Source organism: Apis dorsata, unplaced genomic scaffold (genome assembly GCF_000469605.1).
Source record: "Apis dorsata unplaced genomic scaffold, Apis dorsata 1.3 scaffold_400, whole genome shotgun sequence".
Classification (NCBI taxonomy): Eukaryota; Metazoa; Arthropoda; class Insecta; order Hymenoptera; family Apidae; genus Apis; species Apis dorsata.
Genome location: NW_006263658.1, coordinates 103,137 through 120,318, shown reverse-complemented (window position 1 = coordinate 120,318; position 17,182 = coordinate 103,137). Strand labels below are relative to the sequence as shown.

At 28.2% G+C, this 17,182-nt stretch overlaps 3 protein-coding genes and 1 long non-coding RNA gene across 11 annotated transcripts in view; 1 reads left to right on the top strand and 3 right to left on the bottom strand.

Moving 5' to 3' along the window:
• Nucleotides 1–62: 62 nt before the first annotated feature.
• On the bottom strand, nucleotides 63–7,574 carry LOC102673381. Of its 7 annotated transcripts, none has more exons than XM_031512215.1 (6): nucleotides 6,779–7,574; nucleotides 5,330–6,214; nucleotides 4,520–4,857; nucleotides 3,538–3,699; nucleotides 2,234–2,645; nucleotides 63–352 (listed from the first exon to the last, which is right to left on the bottom strand). In XM_031512215.1, exons 1-6 carry the CDS (start codon nucleotides 6,810–6,812, stop codon nucleotides 243–245), a joined length of 1,941 nt encoding a protein of 646 aa, XP_031368075.1. In that variant the 5' UTR covers nucleotides 6,813–7,574; the 3' UTR covers nucleotides 63–242. The 7 variants fall into 7 exon arrangements, with proteins under 7 accessions (XP_031368075.1, XP_031368076.1, XP_031368077.1 ...); XM_031512216.1 differs by having other exon boundaries at nucleotides 6,791–7,574; XM_031512217.1 differs by having other exon boundaries at nucleotides 6,844–7,574.
• Nucleotides 7,575–8,027: 453 nt separating this feature from the next.
• LOC116186060 lies at nucleotides 8,028–9,944 on the bottom strand. The gene is made up of 3 exons (XR_004150985.1): nucleotides 9,226–9,944; nucleotides 8,986–9,148; nucleotides 8,028–8,492 (listed from the first exon to the last, which is right to left on the bottom strand). It is a non-coding gene; the product is annotated as an uncharacterized LOC116186060 (long non-coding RNA).
• A 708-nt stretch (nucleotides 9,945–10,652) lies between these two features.
• Nucleotides 10,653–13,031, bottom strand: LOC102674041 (aladin-like). The gene is made up of 6 exons (XM_006619282.2): nucleotides 12,891–13,031; nucleotides 12,334–12,724; nucleotides 12,143–12,260; nucleotides 11,602–12,071; nucleotides 11,211–11,535; nucleotides 10,653–11,114 (listed from the first exon to the last, which is right to left on the bottom strand). The coding sequence occupies exons 2-6, from the start codon at nucleotides 12,690–12,692 to the stop codon at nucleotides 10,803–10,805; spliced, it is 1,584 nt and encodes a 527-aa protein (XP_006619345.1). The 5' UTR covers nucleotides 12,693–12,724; nucleotides 12,891–13,031; the 3' UTR covers nucleotides 10,653–10,802.
• Nucleotides 13,032–13,268: 237 nt separating this feature from the next.
• Nucleotides 13,269–17,182, top strand: part of LOC102671545 — a 54,934-nt gene continuing 51,020 nt past the window's right edge. For both annotated transcript variants that reach the window (XM_006619263.2, XM_006619262.2), the window contains exon 1: nucleotides 13,269–13,622. In XM_006619263.2, coding sequence (XP_006619326.1) covers nucleotides 13,568–13,622 — 55 coding nt within the window. In that variant the 5' untranslated portion in view covers nucleotides 13,269–13,567. The remainder of the gene's footprint in view (nucleotides 13,623–17,182) is intronic.

The following is a 17,182-nucleotide window of genomic DNA, read 5'->3' as shown; positions in this document are numbered from 1 at the left end:
AGAAATCAGATTTCTTTTTAATTCACATGAAATCATACGATCCAAAGGAATATGAAAATTGATAATAATCAAAATCATATATTTAATTATAATATATACAATTGTCTATGTACAAAAATATATCTATCAAGTAATCGAATCAGCGTATAAAAATCGAGTACAAAAAAAAATGGAAAAAGTCTTTGGAAATATTGGCATTCACCATGAAGACATCTCGAATCTCTTTCTTCTAAACATTTTCCTTAGCCATCGATGAAAACCGCATCATCCAGATTACTTAATTCGAAAAACTGCTGTTCAATATCTGAACCAAGCTCTTGAAAGTCAGGAACTTCATCCTCGACCTGGTATCCTGTAAAAAAAAAATAAATATCGATGATTACTAGTGCGCTAATATTTTTTTTTATAAAACTAAAGATTTAAAAGATATGATTTCTAAATTAATTAAATTCGTCGTCAATTGAAAATAAATTTTGAACAATTTAAAAATAAAAAGTGGATCTTTGAAATAATCATATACAGAATGAGATTAAATAATATATTGCAGATTATTTGATTAGAAATTTGAATACTTGTATAAAAAAAAATTACTTTAAGTTGAATCAAGATATAAATTATGAAAATTCTGAAAAAGTTATTTTATATGAGTTCTTGTATGCAAATATATATATTTAGTAAAGAGATGAAATAGAGAAGATAACGTAGATAAAAGGAGATAGCTAATTTCTTGTGCCTAATTCATTCATTGTCACATATAATTTCTGATGCAAGAACTTTCGGCCAACAACTATTTTCATATATATTGAATCTATTAAAAATAATTTTTTTTTTTATTTATCCATATAATACTTATAAAGAATGTTTAAAAGCATTTATTAGATTATTTAAAAGTATTGAAAAGTATTAGTTCTTTCTTTCCATTATTGCTTAGAGACAATTAGAAAATATTAGAATTATAATAATATTATAAAATATTCAGATATTCGGTATTTTTTAATCAAATTTGAACATATTTTCAATCTGATTCAATCTGATGATCTCATCTTTAATGAATGATACAACCAAATTCGACGAAATGAAACTTAAGTATTTCCATTAATTTGGATTCGCGAATACAAAATATTGAAATTGATCTTATCTTTCTAGTTATATTATTTGATAGAAATCGCAGCTTCGAGAGGGCTGGAATTTAAAAGGGCACGCGTGTGTCGCACGTGACAGTGGCATCGTCTGTTTTGGCGCGTGCGTACGTGCGTGTGCTCCAGACCAAAAAACTCTGGAATATTATTTTAAGACTCGGTGTGGGGTAAACGCGTAAAGCGTTTGAACCTCCTCTGAGATTAAGCATGGTGGAGCGAAACGCGCACTGTCATCGGCATCGTTACCATTCACCGTGACAGAAAAAGATAGCACGCGCGGTACCAGTACAATAAAGATTCGTACGGGTCGGCGAACAACGATAGGCCGACTTTTTTGTCGAAATGTTTGCCTCGTGCTGGCTTTACTACGCGTTCTTCGAATTTTTATCGATGCGCTTTGGATACAATTAAAATTTCCTGTACGAAAAATTTTCTTTGTTCATTTGATCATCCTTCGATCATAAAATATACAAGGAATGATATTAAAATGATTTAAATTTTCTGATAAATACGTTTCTTCATTTCATTTCCAGAATTTATTTATATAAATTCTCGTGTACGTATATATGACATTATGTTTCATTCATGATCTCAAACATTTTATTTTTCTCATTTTCTACTATTTCGTATAATTGATTATTTTTCATTTTTTTTTCTTTGAATAGTAAATAAGATATGTGTTTTTTTTATATAACATAAGTATTAATACGAATATTAATACAAGTATTAATCTAAATTTTGTTAAAATTTGATATATTTATAGTCCTAAATTAGAATAGAAAATTGAAAATAATTCTTCTATTTATTTAAGGAAATTAATGAAGCTTATGATTTTAGAGATATATTAAATATGTTAATAATTGCTTTATTGCATATTTTTAGAATTTTTTAGTTACTTCATTCCAAGTGTTAAAAAATTTATCAAGTAAAGAAAAGAAAAAGATAAGAGAAAAGAAAAAGCTTTTTAAAACAAAAGTATTAAATATTTTTAATATAAAATATCTCTTACTTTTTATCAATTTTCTCATTTTTCTTTTAATGAAGAATATGTATGAATGATCTAAATCTTTGTTAATTATAGATCTTTTCCTTACCTGTACCATCCACGTGCGATCCATTGACGTCGTCGATGAGAAAGCGTTTCACAGAATCGATAGGAATATATTCTTGATTGCTGTCAAGGTTCATGGAAATCCTATCGACCTGACACAGATTCGTCTGGAACAGATCCACGTCCTCGTCCGCATAAGACTCCGAAGTCTTATACGTTCGATAATTCGATTCTTCTGTATAGCCGATCTGTTGCTGTTGCTGCTTTGAACTCGTAATTGAATCGTGCCGTAAGTTATTATTACTAATTATATTACCAGAATTTTTACTATCTGGCGTTAACGAAGGATTAGACAATGAAATCGGTGGCTCTGAATGATTCTTCACATGTTTTCTCAAACTGGACGGATCTGTATACCTTTTTCCACATCCGGTTACTTGACACGCATATGGTTTCTGAAAATTCAAACGAATATTTATAAGTACGTGTTATAAACATTGTTCTTTGCTTAAAATGATTAATAAGAATTTTTAAATTATAAAAATTTTCAAATGAGATTTTGAATATTCCAATATTTATTAACAACAAGATTGTTATTTATATTGTTGTATTATATAACAACAAAATTTTACATTTGAAAATACGAGCTTTTTAAACGATTTCAATATACGTTGTATGGTTTATATTCACTGACCTCTCACTCTACAAAATTTCAACATTAGCGATAAGCAGTTTTCTTTAAATTACTTTTTTTTATGATCGAGTAATATTCCGTAATACATTTTATGCAATATCAATTACAAAGAAATATATTTAAATTTCAATAAATATTTAAATTATACAAAAATCATAATAACCAAAATTTTGATTATTTTAAGAAATGAACTAACAGTATACAAAATAATTTTCATCATACAAATATCAAAGAATTATTATTTAAAATTCTTAGTAAATAATTAATTGTAATTTAGAAACGTAATGTTCCTTTACCTATTCATAACAAGTACAAATGAAAATAAATTTCACATTTTGTATGTTTCATGATAAAATATTTCTCAATTGTAATTCTTGTAACAAAGAAATATTAAATTACTGTCGATATTTATTGTAAAACATTAATATATAAACAATTCAAATCAAAATATGTAATAAATGTTTTGAAATTATGTATATCGCTGATTCAATAAAACATATATTAAAAAGTACATCATATTAATCTCTTTGAATCAATATTATTTGTTATCTAAATTTTTATTAATAAAATTTTCTCTTGCTATTCAATATCAAAAGTGAAATAGATTTATTAATTCATATACTTACAATTAGATAAAATAATAATAAACTTACCGTATCATAATGAGTTCTCTGATGTTTCGCACGATCACTACTATTACTAAATGCTTTGGAACAACCACGATGCTGACAAGCATATGGTCTTTCTCCCGTATGAGATCTTTGATGAATTTTTAGATTTTCTAATCGTGAAAATGCCTTCTTGCACCCAGTGAACTATAAAAATTAAAAAATTAATAATTTTTGGCAATTTTAATCAACTATTAATTTTATTTAATGGTTAATATAATTCAATTATATTCAATAATAAATTAAAATATAAAATAAATTCAAATATAATTCAATAATTCAATCATGTCCGACTAAATTTGATTTAAGACTACTTAAATAATGCAATTATTTAAGAAGATTAAATGAATCATAAAAAAGATGTTTATTTTAATTAATTATTTTTTTAATTATTCTTTAGTAAAGCTTATTCAAGAATTTAAGAATTTTAAATATAGATGAGGAAATTAGTATAAATATTTTGAAATACTTTGTTGATTATTAAATAGAATATTGTTAAAAAATATACACATGAAATATAAAAATTATTGTTAATTATTGATTGATAAAATTTATGAATAAAAATATTTCAAAATATATATTTTCAAAGATAATATGTGCATTCCTTTGCACAATAATTTATTAATTATAATAATAATTTCACAAGTTTGATATAGTTTATCAATTTTATAATTTTATATTTAATCAAACAATCAGATGACTTGCAATTTAAAAAATTTATTTGTGAAATTTCTTATATAAAAATCTTTTTGTATATTCATTTATGATTTTTCAATCTAACTCCAAAATATTTATCATGAAAAACCATATTTCATTTTTATCTAATATATGATATTTTTATACGTACATTCTATTCTAATTAAATTGAATCAATCTACCTTCAAAATTTATTTATAATAAAAGCATTAAATCTTGTATTCCATAAGAAACATATTTTAAAAGTCTTAAAATTAATAAACTTACATACCGGACATTTATTCGGTTTTTCTCCACTATGAACCCTCATATGAATCAACAGCTTGTATCTCGCATTAAAAGGTCGAGCACGAGGACATCCTTGCCATAAACAAGCAAATTCATCCTGTCCACTTCCGGAACCCGTGTAAGTTTCTCCTTCTTTATCTTTATCCTTGTCCCTATCCCTTTGGACTCGTCTCCCATGTCCATGAGAATTCGATGACGAAGATTCTACGTGCCTTCTCTCAATATGACGAACTAGTCCTTCTTGTTCGGCAAAAGCGCAACCGCAATCTATCCATCGACATTGATACGTCGACGTCAAATTTTCGTCGGTTGTTGAACTGTCTAAAAATGAAACAACATGTCACCAGTGTGTAAACAAGCTGTAAATCTCGAGACTCGTTAAGGAAAACTACTTGAAACTACTTGCTATACTTAAGGATGGTAGTCAAGAGCCATTTCTCGACTAGTCTATGTTTATTTATGATATTCTTAAAACAAGTCCTTTCGGTTACTTTTCGAGTACACCAGGTGCGAAAAAAATAATTTTTCAGATGATATATTAGATCATTTTATAAATAATATAACTTTTTTGATAGCTAAGTTTAAAACAATGATTAATGCAAAAGAAGTTTAATGAAAGAGGAATAAAAAATTTGATACAGAGATTAAAAAAATAATTGTAGAAAATGAATATTCAATATCTTCATAATTATATGAAAAACTTGAATACAATTTATTATTAATTCACAATTAATATAAATACACTAATGGTCAATGAACAATATGTTAATTGAAAAATTCAAATCAAACTCACCGAAAGATTTGTTTCGTTTCTCCATATCTTGGGAGGTCTTGGACACTGGCACTCTCCTATCAGTCAATAATAAGCCTTCGTTTCTAGGCAAAACAATTTGATTTCCAAATCCATCATTCAATCCAGTATCATTAACAAAATTCATCGTGGAAACCGAGGCCTGTTGTCCAGAAACCAAATGTCCAACCGCGTAACAAGATCCATTCAAATTAGAAAATGGATCTTGAAGTTCTTCTAAATACATAGATGAGGGTGAAGAAGGAGACTCTACATTGGTACACAAGAGTGATGTAGGATCACCCCTAATTAAACTAAGATCAAATTCATCTGTAATTGCTTGCATGGATCCACTGAGTCCTTGATCTTCAGTTTGATTGTGAAGAATAAGCGGTAAAGACACTGATACGTCATCCTGGTATTCCTGATAATCTTGATAACCTTGATATTCTGGATAAACGGTGTTGCAGAAGGTTCTTGAGAAAGAAAATGCAGAACTAACCGAGGGTAGTTTTTGTCCATTGGAACAGTCTGATATTTCATTATGAATGATGTTATTCCACGTTGGTGTAGTGGCTTCGTTACTGGTACTTTCTGGTGATCTGTCTGTAGATGAATATGGCTGACAGGGATATTGGAAAACGGTCGTGAGCTGATCCCAATCTGTATATTCTTTAGGACTGGAATTATTAGGTAGAATAGGAGATGAAATGTTCTCTGCGTGAGAAGTGATCCAACAGGGTTGTTGATTATTTGTGTTTATGGAGGTGATAGGTGCTAAGTGTAAAGTGTTGAAGTCTTCTTGTTTGATATTTTTGGAAATTGTTCGTTGCACGTCCTCCTCGTTTCTACTCACGTGATAATCTTCAAGATGCATCTTGGTGCAATCTGTAAATTCGTGAATGATATTAATGTAGTAAGAAAATGATTTTTAACGATAGAGAAATTATTTAAATAAATTTGCAAAATTTGTGTACGGTAAGTTGGCGAGAAGATTGAATGGAAAGTTACGGAGACGTCAAAAACATGATTCGAGATGTTGCAATTCGTCATGCATGATATGAAGCGATAATAGCTCGAATAATCGGGAACAGCACGTGAGTAAAATAGTATTGAAAGAATTTCTGGAATTCCAGAATCCTGGGCTATATCATTGAATTTATGAATGAAATGTGTGTTTACAGATTAATAAAATATATTTTCAATTCACGATCACGAAATTTATGATATAATCGATTTTTTATTGTTTTCAACTTTTTTATTAGAATTAATTTCAATTATTCAACTTTGAGATTTCACTATTATAATTATAATCACAATTGATTAACAATGCTTGTCACGATATATATTTTTCGTTTTATATTCTATTTGTAATATTTTTACTTGTTACTGATTCTTTTACAATTGATCATCAATATCGACAAAATTCATCAATATAAATCACCAACTGACTGATAAAATCACCATATTGCAGCAACATCAACATCCACCTAACTGATTCTTCACTGTCCACTTACAAAATTCAATTTTTAAGCTGCCCAAATAAACTCCACAAGCACTGAGTCGCAGAAAATCTCTTCTCTTCGACAGATTCTCAATAACTCTTTCAATATGATAAGCTTATCACTTATCAAGGTCCACGCGTCACGTGTACTTGCGCGATCAAGATCGCGCGAGGAAAAACGAAGTGGATGCAGGGTGGCCGAATAAATGGCTAGACACGTTGCTCAGAACTGACCCTAGATATATCTCGATCGCATACATTCGTTCCCGCGTCTTCTCGACGACTATCAACTAAGACAAGACATCGTAATGTTCTTCCAAACGATACAGAAAATCCCCTCTACCCCTGTTTAAACAGCAAGGGAAGAAGCTTTCGAGAAGGGTACGCGCCGCCCACTCGCGTGGCTGTGCTTCGTTCCCCTCGAGGTACACGGAACAGAAAAGAAGAGGAGGAGGAGAAGAAGGAGGAGAAGATCCTCCGACACTTGTGTGCATCTCTGTGCACTTGCCTCAGCCTCATCGGTTTCAGGGTGGCGCGAAACATCTGCATGCGCGTCTGTCGTCTCTCTTTTTCTTGGCTGCCCATTCGAATTCATCTTCTATGAGAGTTTTTTTTATCCATTCCTAGATTCTTGGAACGATTATGTCCGATGAATTGTCTTCAGGGCTGATGAACTGCTTCGATATTACGTCATTTGTTGTTTACGTATTTGCCTTTTGATCGATAGGGTTCGATCCATTTGATCTCTAAAAAAGATCAAATGGTATTGGCTTGTGAAAGAAAAAAGATCGAATGAATTTACTGATAGTGATTTGGAAGATCTCGAATAAATTAAGATAGTGATGTATGATGTATATTTATGCCATTGTTGATAATAAAACTTGATGGATTGATTGTAATTTGAAAATAAAAAAGTAAGAATTGCGATTTAATGAAAGAAATTCAATAGAGAAAATTGATAAGATTTTCACAATTTTCATCTTCAATTGCAAAATGTTAACAATTTTGTAAAAAGTAATTTAAATAATAATTAAATAAATTTAAAATGTTGTAATAATTCCAATTTAAAATGAGTTAACCAATTTATAAATACACAAATTTTGATTTTTCATGATCGAATATTTTTCAAAGTAATTATAATTTTAAAATTTATTTCTAATCGATTATTAACATTAAAAAATATTCATTTATTCTTAATTGATTCTGTTGCATGTCGCGTGTCTCTATAAAAATCTGTTAAGAAATATTCCAAATCGAGTACTCAGGCAACAGACAGAACTCAGGCAAGAGACAGAAACAGGGAAAATAGCAGAGAAGGGGGTGCTTAGGTCGATCTTTCGTCGCTCGAACCCCGAGAATCGGGTGCAAGGCAAAAAACGTAAAACCAGCTGCCGCACACGCGTCACTTATTAACAACAGCTTTGCGCGCACATATGAGGATAAGTCGTTCACTCCTTCTTTTTATTACAGTCTACTATTATTTTACCGATTTCTTTGTTTCCCTCTTCCTCAATTGCATCATGAATTTTCACATAAATATGCTTGATTGGGAATATAATTCATGTTTTGAATATACTAGGATATTTTTAAATTCTTGATATAAATGTGATATTCTTGATTTAAGGATGCTGAATATATGAGGCTTGAAGATTATATGAAGTTCTGAAATCATTTAGGTAATTTTAAATTGTTATTATATTGAAAATAAAGAAGAATTTGAAAACAATTATTAAATATTATTAAATTAAATGCTCAATTTAAAAATGATTTTAAATAAATATTTTATTAGTAATATGTAAATATAAAATTAGAAAAAATACTATATATAATATATACAAATAAATTTATAAAATTACATTCAAAATAGAGAAAAATAAGAAATATCTATTTTTAATAATTTTATAATATATAATATATTGACGTTATAATTATTTTTTTTTTGATGCCAATTAATTTTAAGTATCAAAACTTGATTTATGACATTTTCTAATTTTTCCATATTTTTATTTTATTTATTATTATTTATTTTATTTATTTTTAATATCACTCAATTTTTTTTTCTATCAGACTATTTTAAGAACCAATATATAAAAAATTCTTTATAATTGATATAACTAAAAAAATATTTAAATAATTATTTAATAACAATTATTACCTTTACATATCCTTAAATCATTGACAAATATTAACGTAAACAACCAAAAAATTAATTTATTCAATTAATTGTAATTTTTACTTTAATAGTTCACTTATTAAATATACCAAGTTTCATTTATGTATAATTTCATAAGCATTATTGTTACTATCACCAATGTCATCTACAATAATAATTCAAGATAAACTATTAGAACAATATTTTAGATAACGCAAGAAAGAATAAAAAGAAAAAAAAGACCATTTGCAATTCATCAATATTGTCCAAAACGCATTGTTATGATTCCAAAGCAGTTCTCGTGACATCACGATCTTCGGATGCTTTCTTCCAAGCACATACATACAGAAACGTGTCCGTTCATCCTCCTACTCATCCCTATATATATACACGTATCTTGACTGTGCATTCACGCATACATATATACACATGCGTTCACAGTTGCATCTTATGGTCGAGTTATACGTCATATTACGGGTAGATAAGTGATAGAGTGGCACATGTGGCCTGCCAGCCCTCTATGCTTACATTATACATACTATGCTCGCTCTCGACCACGCTTTTTTGTCCAGGCACCTGTCAACTCTGTTCGTACCATAGTCACCGCATGTGTACGACTGCCATTAAAATAAATATACTGGAAAAAGGATTTCGATCGTACACCCCATACGGATGCAATAACAGAGAGAGAATGAAGAAGGGAGAGAAAAAAAAAGGTGTTTTAACGAATTTTTAATCGGTGGGGATTCAAAGCGGTTAATCCCCTCTTCTAGATTCTCTATATGAATAAACTCGAATTTTTAAAACCAGTTTATCTAATACTGATAATTGATTAGGCATGTCACTTATAGGAAATTACTTTTTGTAATTAGAAATGAAATTAGAAATGAGCTTGATTTAAAATTCAATTATTTATCTAAAAATCTTAAAATTTTATTTTTTAATATTCAATTTTTAAGTTAGATAAAAATATCTTAATCTTTTATGATTTTTAAAAAGATTTTTTTTATAATGCTGAAATTTATTTCTAAAATAAATCATCGAATAGTATAGTAAAAAAACGAAACAATAACGAATTGTAAATATTAAATATATGGTATTAGATATATATTGCTAATATAATAAATATTGTTTGAATATTTCTCAATGATCTTGACTGTCTGATCAATTTTAAATGAAATGCAACAATTATATTAAAAATTTTAAGTATATTTTTTCAATATATCATATAACATTTCATAAATCATGAATAAAGTGACAGAGCAAAATTGATAAACTGGATTTGAAAAATGTATATTTAGGACGACAGGATTTCTAAAACGATGGAACGGTTAATTTGTGTTTGGAGTTGGTAGTGGTAAAAGTGGATGGAGAGCGTATTGGAAATAGTGCGGGACGCATCACATACGTACATACGTGTCGATGTTCAGCATTCGGTCAAGCGATATAAAAATAGAAAGACGTGCGCTCTGCATGTGACTTTGTATAATTAGGTACCGAACCCGAGAATCTTCGTGTTGTATATTCCATACGTTAGGAAGCTAACACATTAGAGTTTAACACAGGTCTCAATGATGTTTTTTCTTCTAGACGAAGTGCTGATGAATCGATTATGAAGTATTATATAATTTTTGTCGAAATGTTATGTGGTAGTTAAGAACGTCATATCATATATAAATGAACATTTCTTATTTTTTTATAACGATGTAATAAAATAAATTAAACCTTTATATTAAATCCTATTAACAAATAAAAAATTTGAAAAAAATTAATAATTAAATAATTAAAATTTTTATAGTTTTGTTTAACAAGAAACGTTATCAATAAGTAACGGTTAAATTGAAATTGTACATGTCGTGTCTCATCGAAAATGAATGTGATAAAGGTGTAGTACATATATTTACAGTACGAACACTTTCCTTCTCAATTATTGGAAAATGTTGAATACGACCACTATTCCATGCAATTGTTAAACAAACTATATTGTCTGATTCATTTTTATATTTCTGATAGAAGTTCATACAATTTGGAACTTCTCCCGGATATCCTTTAATAAGACAACTTGGTTTAATCTCAATTAGACGCGATAGATGTCCTAATTTTGTTTTAACTAATGCAATATATGGACTATCCTAAATAATTAAAAAAAATCTATTATTAAAGTATACAATTTAAGATAAAGTTTTAAGATTAAGTTAAGTTAGGTTTAATAAAATAAAAAAATATACCTGGAAAAGAATAGCAAGATATTTTCCTGTAGGATCCCATTCCATTGCAGTTATCCTCCCGCCAACAGTAACACAATCATCATCCAGTGAAAAATTAACTTTTGTTAAATCTATCAGAGGTACTGCCATTTTTGCATCGTCAAAAGAAGGCTTTTTGACGTCAAAAATATTTTCTTGCAGAGGTAGAGAAAATATTGTACCAGGATCTTCATTTGACGCAAATAATAAAGTTAAATTTGGACCAAAACATGCAACTGCTACACGATCATTAGGCACTGTCCATTTATCTGCATGCCACGATGTTGTTGCTCCCGTATTCCATACTCTACATATAATCATTAATATATAAAATAAAATTTATATAAAAATACAAATATTGAAAATATTATACCTAAATATATTTTTACATGTAGCAGAAAATAATCTAAAACCACAAGATGACCAATGTACAAAACATAATCCATCGCCACCAATTCGTTTCAACGGAACACCTTCTTTTTTAGAAGTATCCCAGATAAACATACGCGTATCCACAGGAGAACAAGATACTAATAGATCACCCTGTGGATGCCATGCAACACTTGTTACAGGGGCATGATTTCTTTGTTTTAATAATACTGCTTGACTAAGAAAATTACTAGCTGCTCCTAATTCTATTGTCCAAACCAAGACTCCTACATGACATGCCACGGCCAATTCTTTACCAGCAAGTGGCCTCCAACTTATACAGCAAACAGATTTTTGAGCACTATGTTTTAAAATTGGTACCATTGATATTCCTTGAGAAAAAATACGTATACGGTCATCTCTTGTGACTACTGCCAGTCGTGTACAATGTGGATGCCAAGAGAGACATCTAATCTAAAGATTATCACAAAAACTTTAATATATATTATAAAAATATCAAATCATTTATATCAATACAATCTTACAAGAGATGTTTCCCAATCCCTTGTATGAACAATATCAGCAATTGATCCAGATCCAGAAGTTGGCAAAATTTCTTTTTGATATATTCCTTTATCCATTATATCTAACATCCATTTAAGTCTAAATTTTAAATTAAGAAATATTTTAAATAAAAATGAAATAAAAAATCTTAAATATTAATTATTATTGATACCTTGTAGCTATCCAATGCAAAATTGGTGTCACTTCCTGTGGTTCTGCAGATGCAGCCAAACAGACAGCTTCAATAAATCCTTTTTCTCTGCATATGCTAGCAAGTTTTTTAAAAATGCTATCATGAACTGGCAAAAATAAATCATCAGCACAAATAGTATGTGCCGTTTCACGTGTAGCAAGAATATCAGGAGTAATAGAAATCTCGGGATATTCTCGTACATATTTAAAAAAGGGTTGCAATTCATCTGTTAGGTTTTCATATTCACAATAATGTAAAACATCTTCTATAAGTGCAACAGTAGCCAATTCATCGGAGGAAGGAACATCGAATTCATGCAATGATAATATTTTCATCATGATTATTCGTTTTATGAATAAATTTGCTTAACCTATAAAAATAAAAAATGAAGAAATATATTTATTTTTTTTATATTTAAATAAGAAATAATAAATTTATAAAATAATTTTCTCGGAAATATTAAGTACTATTATTAAAATGAATAGAATTTAAAAAAAAATTTTAAAAGTATTTCCATGATACAAAAAAGATCATACCTTAATATGTCTGAAGCCGGATAAAATGGCGGGTAAAAGCTTACTCTGGTTACTATGGCAACATCCAATCGTGACACAGAATCATTAAACTATTGCGCATGTGACAATTGGCTCCTATTCAAAAAGTTTTAGCCTTAAAGTTTAAACTTTTAATTAGTTTTACTGCTGAAAATTTGTATGACATTCAATATCTATATACTCCTGTATTATAATTTAGTTTAGAAATATCATGTGTATATATTTCTTATCAAAAAGTCTTTTCAAATCGTATTAAATATGATTAGAAATTGAACATATAGCGCGATATATCGAATATGACACAAGCAGTGGTAGGGGATCAGTGCGAGAAGGGTGGGGACCAACAGGGAGGGGTGAGGTGGGGACAGCAGTATGCGGTCGCTATTCGTGCGGCGCGGATTACGTATTAGAGTTGTCTTCTGCTACGAGCAGGCCTCGTTTGTTGGTTCGTTTCGTTCCAAAGCTTTTTTTCTCAAAAAGACTAGTAACGCGGGATACACTGTTCGGTGGACAGTTCATAAAATGCTACCGCGAAGGTAGTGGAAAGATCAATCATGATCAACATGGTTTTGGTGGAGCTGTCGTTCTAGAAGGTTGGCCGAGATCGCTGGGGAGACGAGAGACAGAAGGGAGGAGGACCAGCTCGGTCTTCGCAAGAAATGGGCAAGAAGGGTTCTAAGCGAAAAACACGATGGAGAACTCTCAGCATTGGCAGTGAGTGTTTCTTATCGATGAAATTTATTGAGAAACACACGAATGTCGTGTATGTCTAACGTTATGCATGCTTTCGAAACCTTCGAATGCATCTCGTGGTCGCATGTTCTCAGTCTAGTCATTGATCTATTATCGGAAATAAACGTTGCTAATCACAACTATCGTTTTTAGATATTTATCATAGAACATTCCATTTGTGAATTGCTATTCTATCTACGTAATATCAAATGTATACACTTTGACTATTATCCGTAATCGTGATTCTTGCATAATCTCGAGGTCATTTTTCGAAATTGTAAAATAATTTTCAGAAAACATTTTTCTTGATCATGACATATCGTCCCGCTATCTTTTTTGTCCGGCAACAAAAAAAAAATGCGTTCCCGTTATGATAAACAAGGGCACGGGACAATTATCGCATAGTCAAACGAGGTTACAAATAGTCCATTTTATTCGGTGACAGTGCGCGATATTACCAGCGAATTTTGCCATTCTGTCCGGGACCGTTTCCCAGCCAGTCATCGATCCGTGCATCCTCCATGACTTTCCTTCTTCGTAGAAATGTATCTAGCTAAAGCAAGTGTTCTACACGCAAGTTTACGGTACGTTACGCGATGCTATTTTCTCGTATTAGAGCCTGTTTTTCTCGATTGTCGAAGTATCTTCGTCGTCGATAACCCGTTTTAATACGCTGCTTCCATCTATACCCAACTCTGTAATATATTCAGTGTAAACTCTAGTGCAAAAACTATATACTATAAGTATTGCTATTCGTGTACCGCGTGTTCTTTTATAACCTCTGTTTTGAATTATTTTTCATAGGATACTTTCGTGTTTATCATTGCAATGTTTCAAATCTTAAAGCGAAGTGCGTTTTGTTTTTGAAAGATTTAGCCCGCGAGAGTTATATTCTAAATCTTGAGATACTAAAAGTTCTTGATAAATGATAGATATCTCGGAAAAACTAAAGAAATTACAAACAATGTAAGGAAACATATTATGAAGACTTTGAGAAATCAGATTGAGATTAATAGATTATATCAATAAACTATTTCAATCGCATGTCACCGAATAAGAAATGGGATATAAAGATGGTGGTATCCGGTATTGTGAATATATACAGAATTTTATTGAAAGATAAAAAAGAATTGTATTTTTTATTTCTTTTTTATACAAATCAATTTTTTATAATTAATAAATACAATGACCTACATATTAAGAAAAATAGAAAAAAAAATCTATTATTGTTGGAATTTATTTTTATGTATTGAAACACGTTTTTAATTAATTCTTTCATAGATTTCTTGTATATTATTCTTGGTTTGGTAATCGAGCTTAGCAATACTAGTTTATTTTCTTGATAATTTAGTTTAGATTAAAATATATTTATTTTGATATTTAATTTTATCCACAGTCGAATAGTAAAAATATGTAAGCATACTAGGTTAGAATGATAATAAACTTTTGGCAATAATCAAATGTATTTTTTTTTAATATTTTTGTAGAATTTATATTTATTATTTATTAATTTTCTTTATTTTTTGAGTATTTTGCTTGTACATCACGTTTCATTTATCAGTCCAGTTCAGGTTATCTTCGTCCGATAAGGTTATGAGGGTTTATATTTGACTGTTAGATATTTATTTCCGTATACTATTAGGTAAGATATTTTCTTCTATATTTATTTTTTTACATTTTATTTTGCATTTTCCGAGAAAAAATTACATTATTTTTATTCTTATCTTATTTTTTTCGTTTATATTGATGACGTTCCTAAAATGTTTTTTTGCTATTTGCAAATTATATCATAGATTATATACTATAATAGATTTTATATATATATATATATATATAAATAAATTTTATAACATTTTTTTTAAATTTCTTTGTTCATGTTTTTGACATTATGTATTATCATTTATCTTTTTATTTCATATTTAATATTATAAATAAATAATTTATAATCATTAATATAAAAGAATCCAGATTATTAGGTAATCGATGTTTACGAGAATATAAATGTAGGTGGAGCACAGTTCGCAACCTAGATCGCATGTCAAATTTATGCAGTCATCTCATATTTAGGTAGTTTATTAAATGCAATCTTGAAAACGTGGCTATATGTAATGAGTAATTTCGCGCGATTTCAATGTGCATTTAGTTTAGTAAAAAAAGAAAATTTTTTTATATTTTTGTGTTTATTGTGAATAAAAAAAAAAGCAAATTAAATATATCTTTTTTGTATTTTCGTTAATCATAATTTATTTTTGAAATTGCGTAATAGATCTTTTGTGTATCTAATTAGAAAAAAGGTAATATCTGTATGAAATATACAAAAAAAAAAAAAAAAATTTTATACTTTAAATATATTAATAATTTCTATTTTATTTTATTTAAGATTTTAATTATGCTTTATTTGTTTTGATTATCAATTTGATCATCAATTATTTTTTTTATGGTTATTAGACCTGATGTATAATTTTATATACAAATTTAAAATACTTGACGCATGCGCGTTTTATCGCTACAAAAGACGTTAAAAAATACGAAATGATTGAAAAATTAATATTGATTTTTTTATTCGTGTTTTTCTTTTATAATTCTATAAAATATATATGATTGATCATAAGAAAATTATAGAAATATCTGAAAAGAATTCCGTTCCATTTTTCTTAAAGATTAAGATATATCATAGAAAATATTTTTTTCGAAAATTATCGATATTTATACTATGATATATACATATTGATATAACCTATTAATTTAGAAGTCTAGAAAGAATCTATAAAATTTATTGAAATTTATTATTATATTATTTTAAATATTTTTTGTTGTTTATAATATATATTACATAATAAATTTTATTAATATCTAACTTTCAAAAGAATATTATAGCATTAGAATTAGTACTATAACATTGACTTATTATTAACATACTTATATTTATACAAAATGTAATACGTATATATATATAGTACCTATTTGTAATACTTGTGTATATATGTCTACATACTTGGAGAAAAAGATTAACAGTCATTTTGTAATAGAATTCTTTTCTAGTAAATTGATGCTATAATGCTAATGTTATATTTTTTTATATTATTCATATTCAATATTAGAATAGGTAGATAATCAAAATATAAATATTTCATAATAAAATATATTGTTTTTTTTAAAAAAGTAAAATATTGTGAATTATAATTAATAAAAATTAACTTTTTCAAATTTATTTTCGCTATTTTCATAACAAAATATAAAAAACAAAAAATAATGAAAAAAATATATAATAGTTATAAAAATATATATTTTTAATATTTTGAAAAATTCAAATATATTAAAAATTATTTTAATATATTTTATTATTACTACTTTTTTTTATTGATTCGCTTGAAAGATGACTTGGATAATTGCAGTTAAAATATAATTTTACTTTAGAAAAATTGGAAAATTATTTATTTTTTTCATAAATTGATTGAATTATTTGTATTATTTTTATTTTTTTATTTTTTATTTTTTTCTTTTAACAAAAAAACGATTCATCTCAATTATATGAATCATCT

What these genes read in the sequence shown, in the direction of transcription:
- LOC102673381 (XM_006619275.2), bottom strand. Translation starts at nt 6,379, where the DNA reads ATGACGAATTGCAACATCTCGAATCATGTTTTTGACGTCTCCGTAACT. An exon ending in GAAACGAAACAAATCTTTCG is followed by an intron (nt 4,858 to 5,329) that starts GTGAGTTTGATT and finishes TTTCATTTTTAG; the next exon opens with ACAGTTCAACAACCGACGAA. An exon ending in AAAAACCGAATAAATGTCCG is followed by an intron (nt 3,700 to 4,519) that starts GTATGTAAGTTT and finishes TAATTTTTATAG; the next exon opens with TTCACTGGGTGCAAGAAGGC.
- LOC102674041 (XM_006619282.2), bottom strand. Translation starts at nt 12,692, where the DNA reads ATGATGAAAATATTATCATTGCATGAATTCGATGTTCCTTCCTCCGAT. An exon ending in TTGCATTGGATAGCTACAAG is followed by an intron (nt 12,261 to 12,333) that starts GTATCAATAATA and finishes TTTAAAATTTAG; the next exon opens with ACTTAAATGGATGTTAGATA. An exon ending in ATCTTGCTATTCTTTTCCAG is followed by an intron (nt 11,115 to 11,210) that starts GTATATTTTTTT and finishes TTAATTATTTAG; the next exon opens with GATAGTCCATATATTGCATT.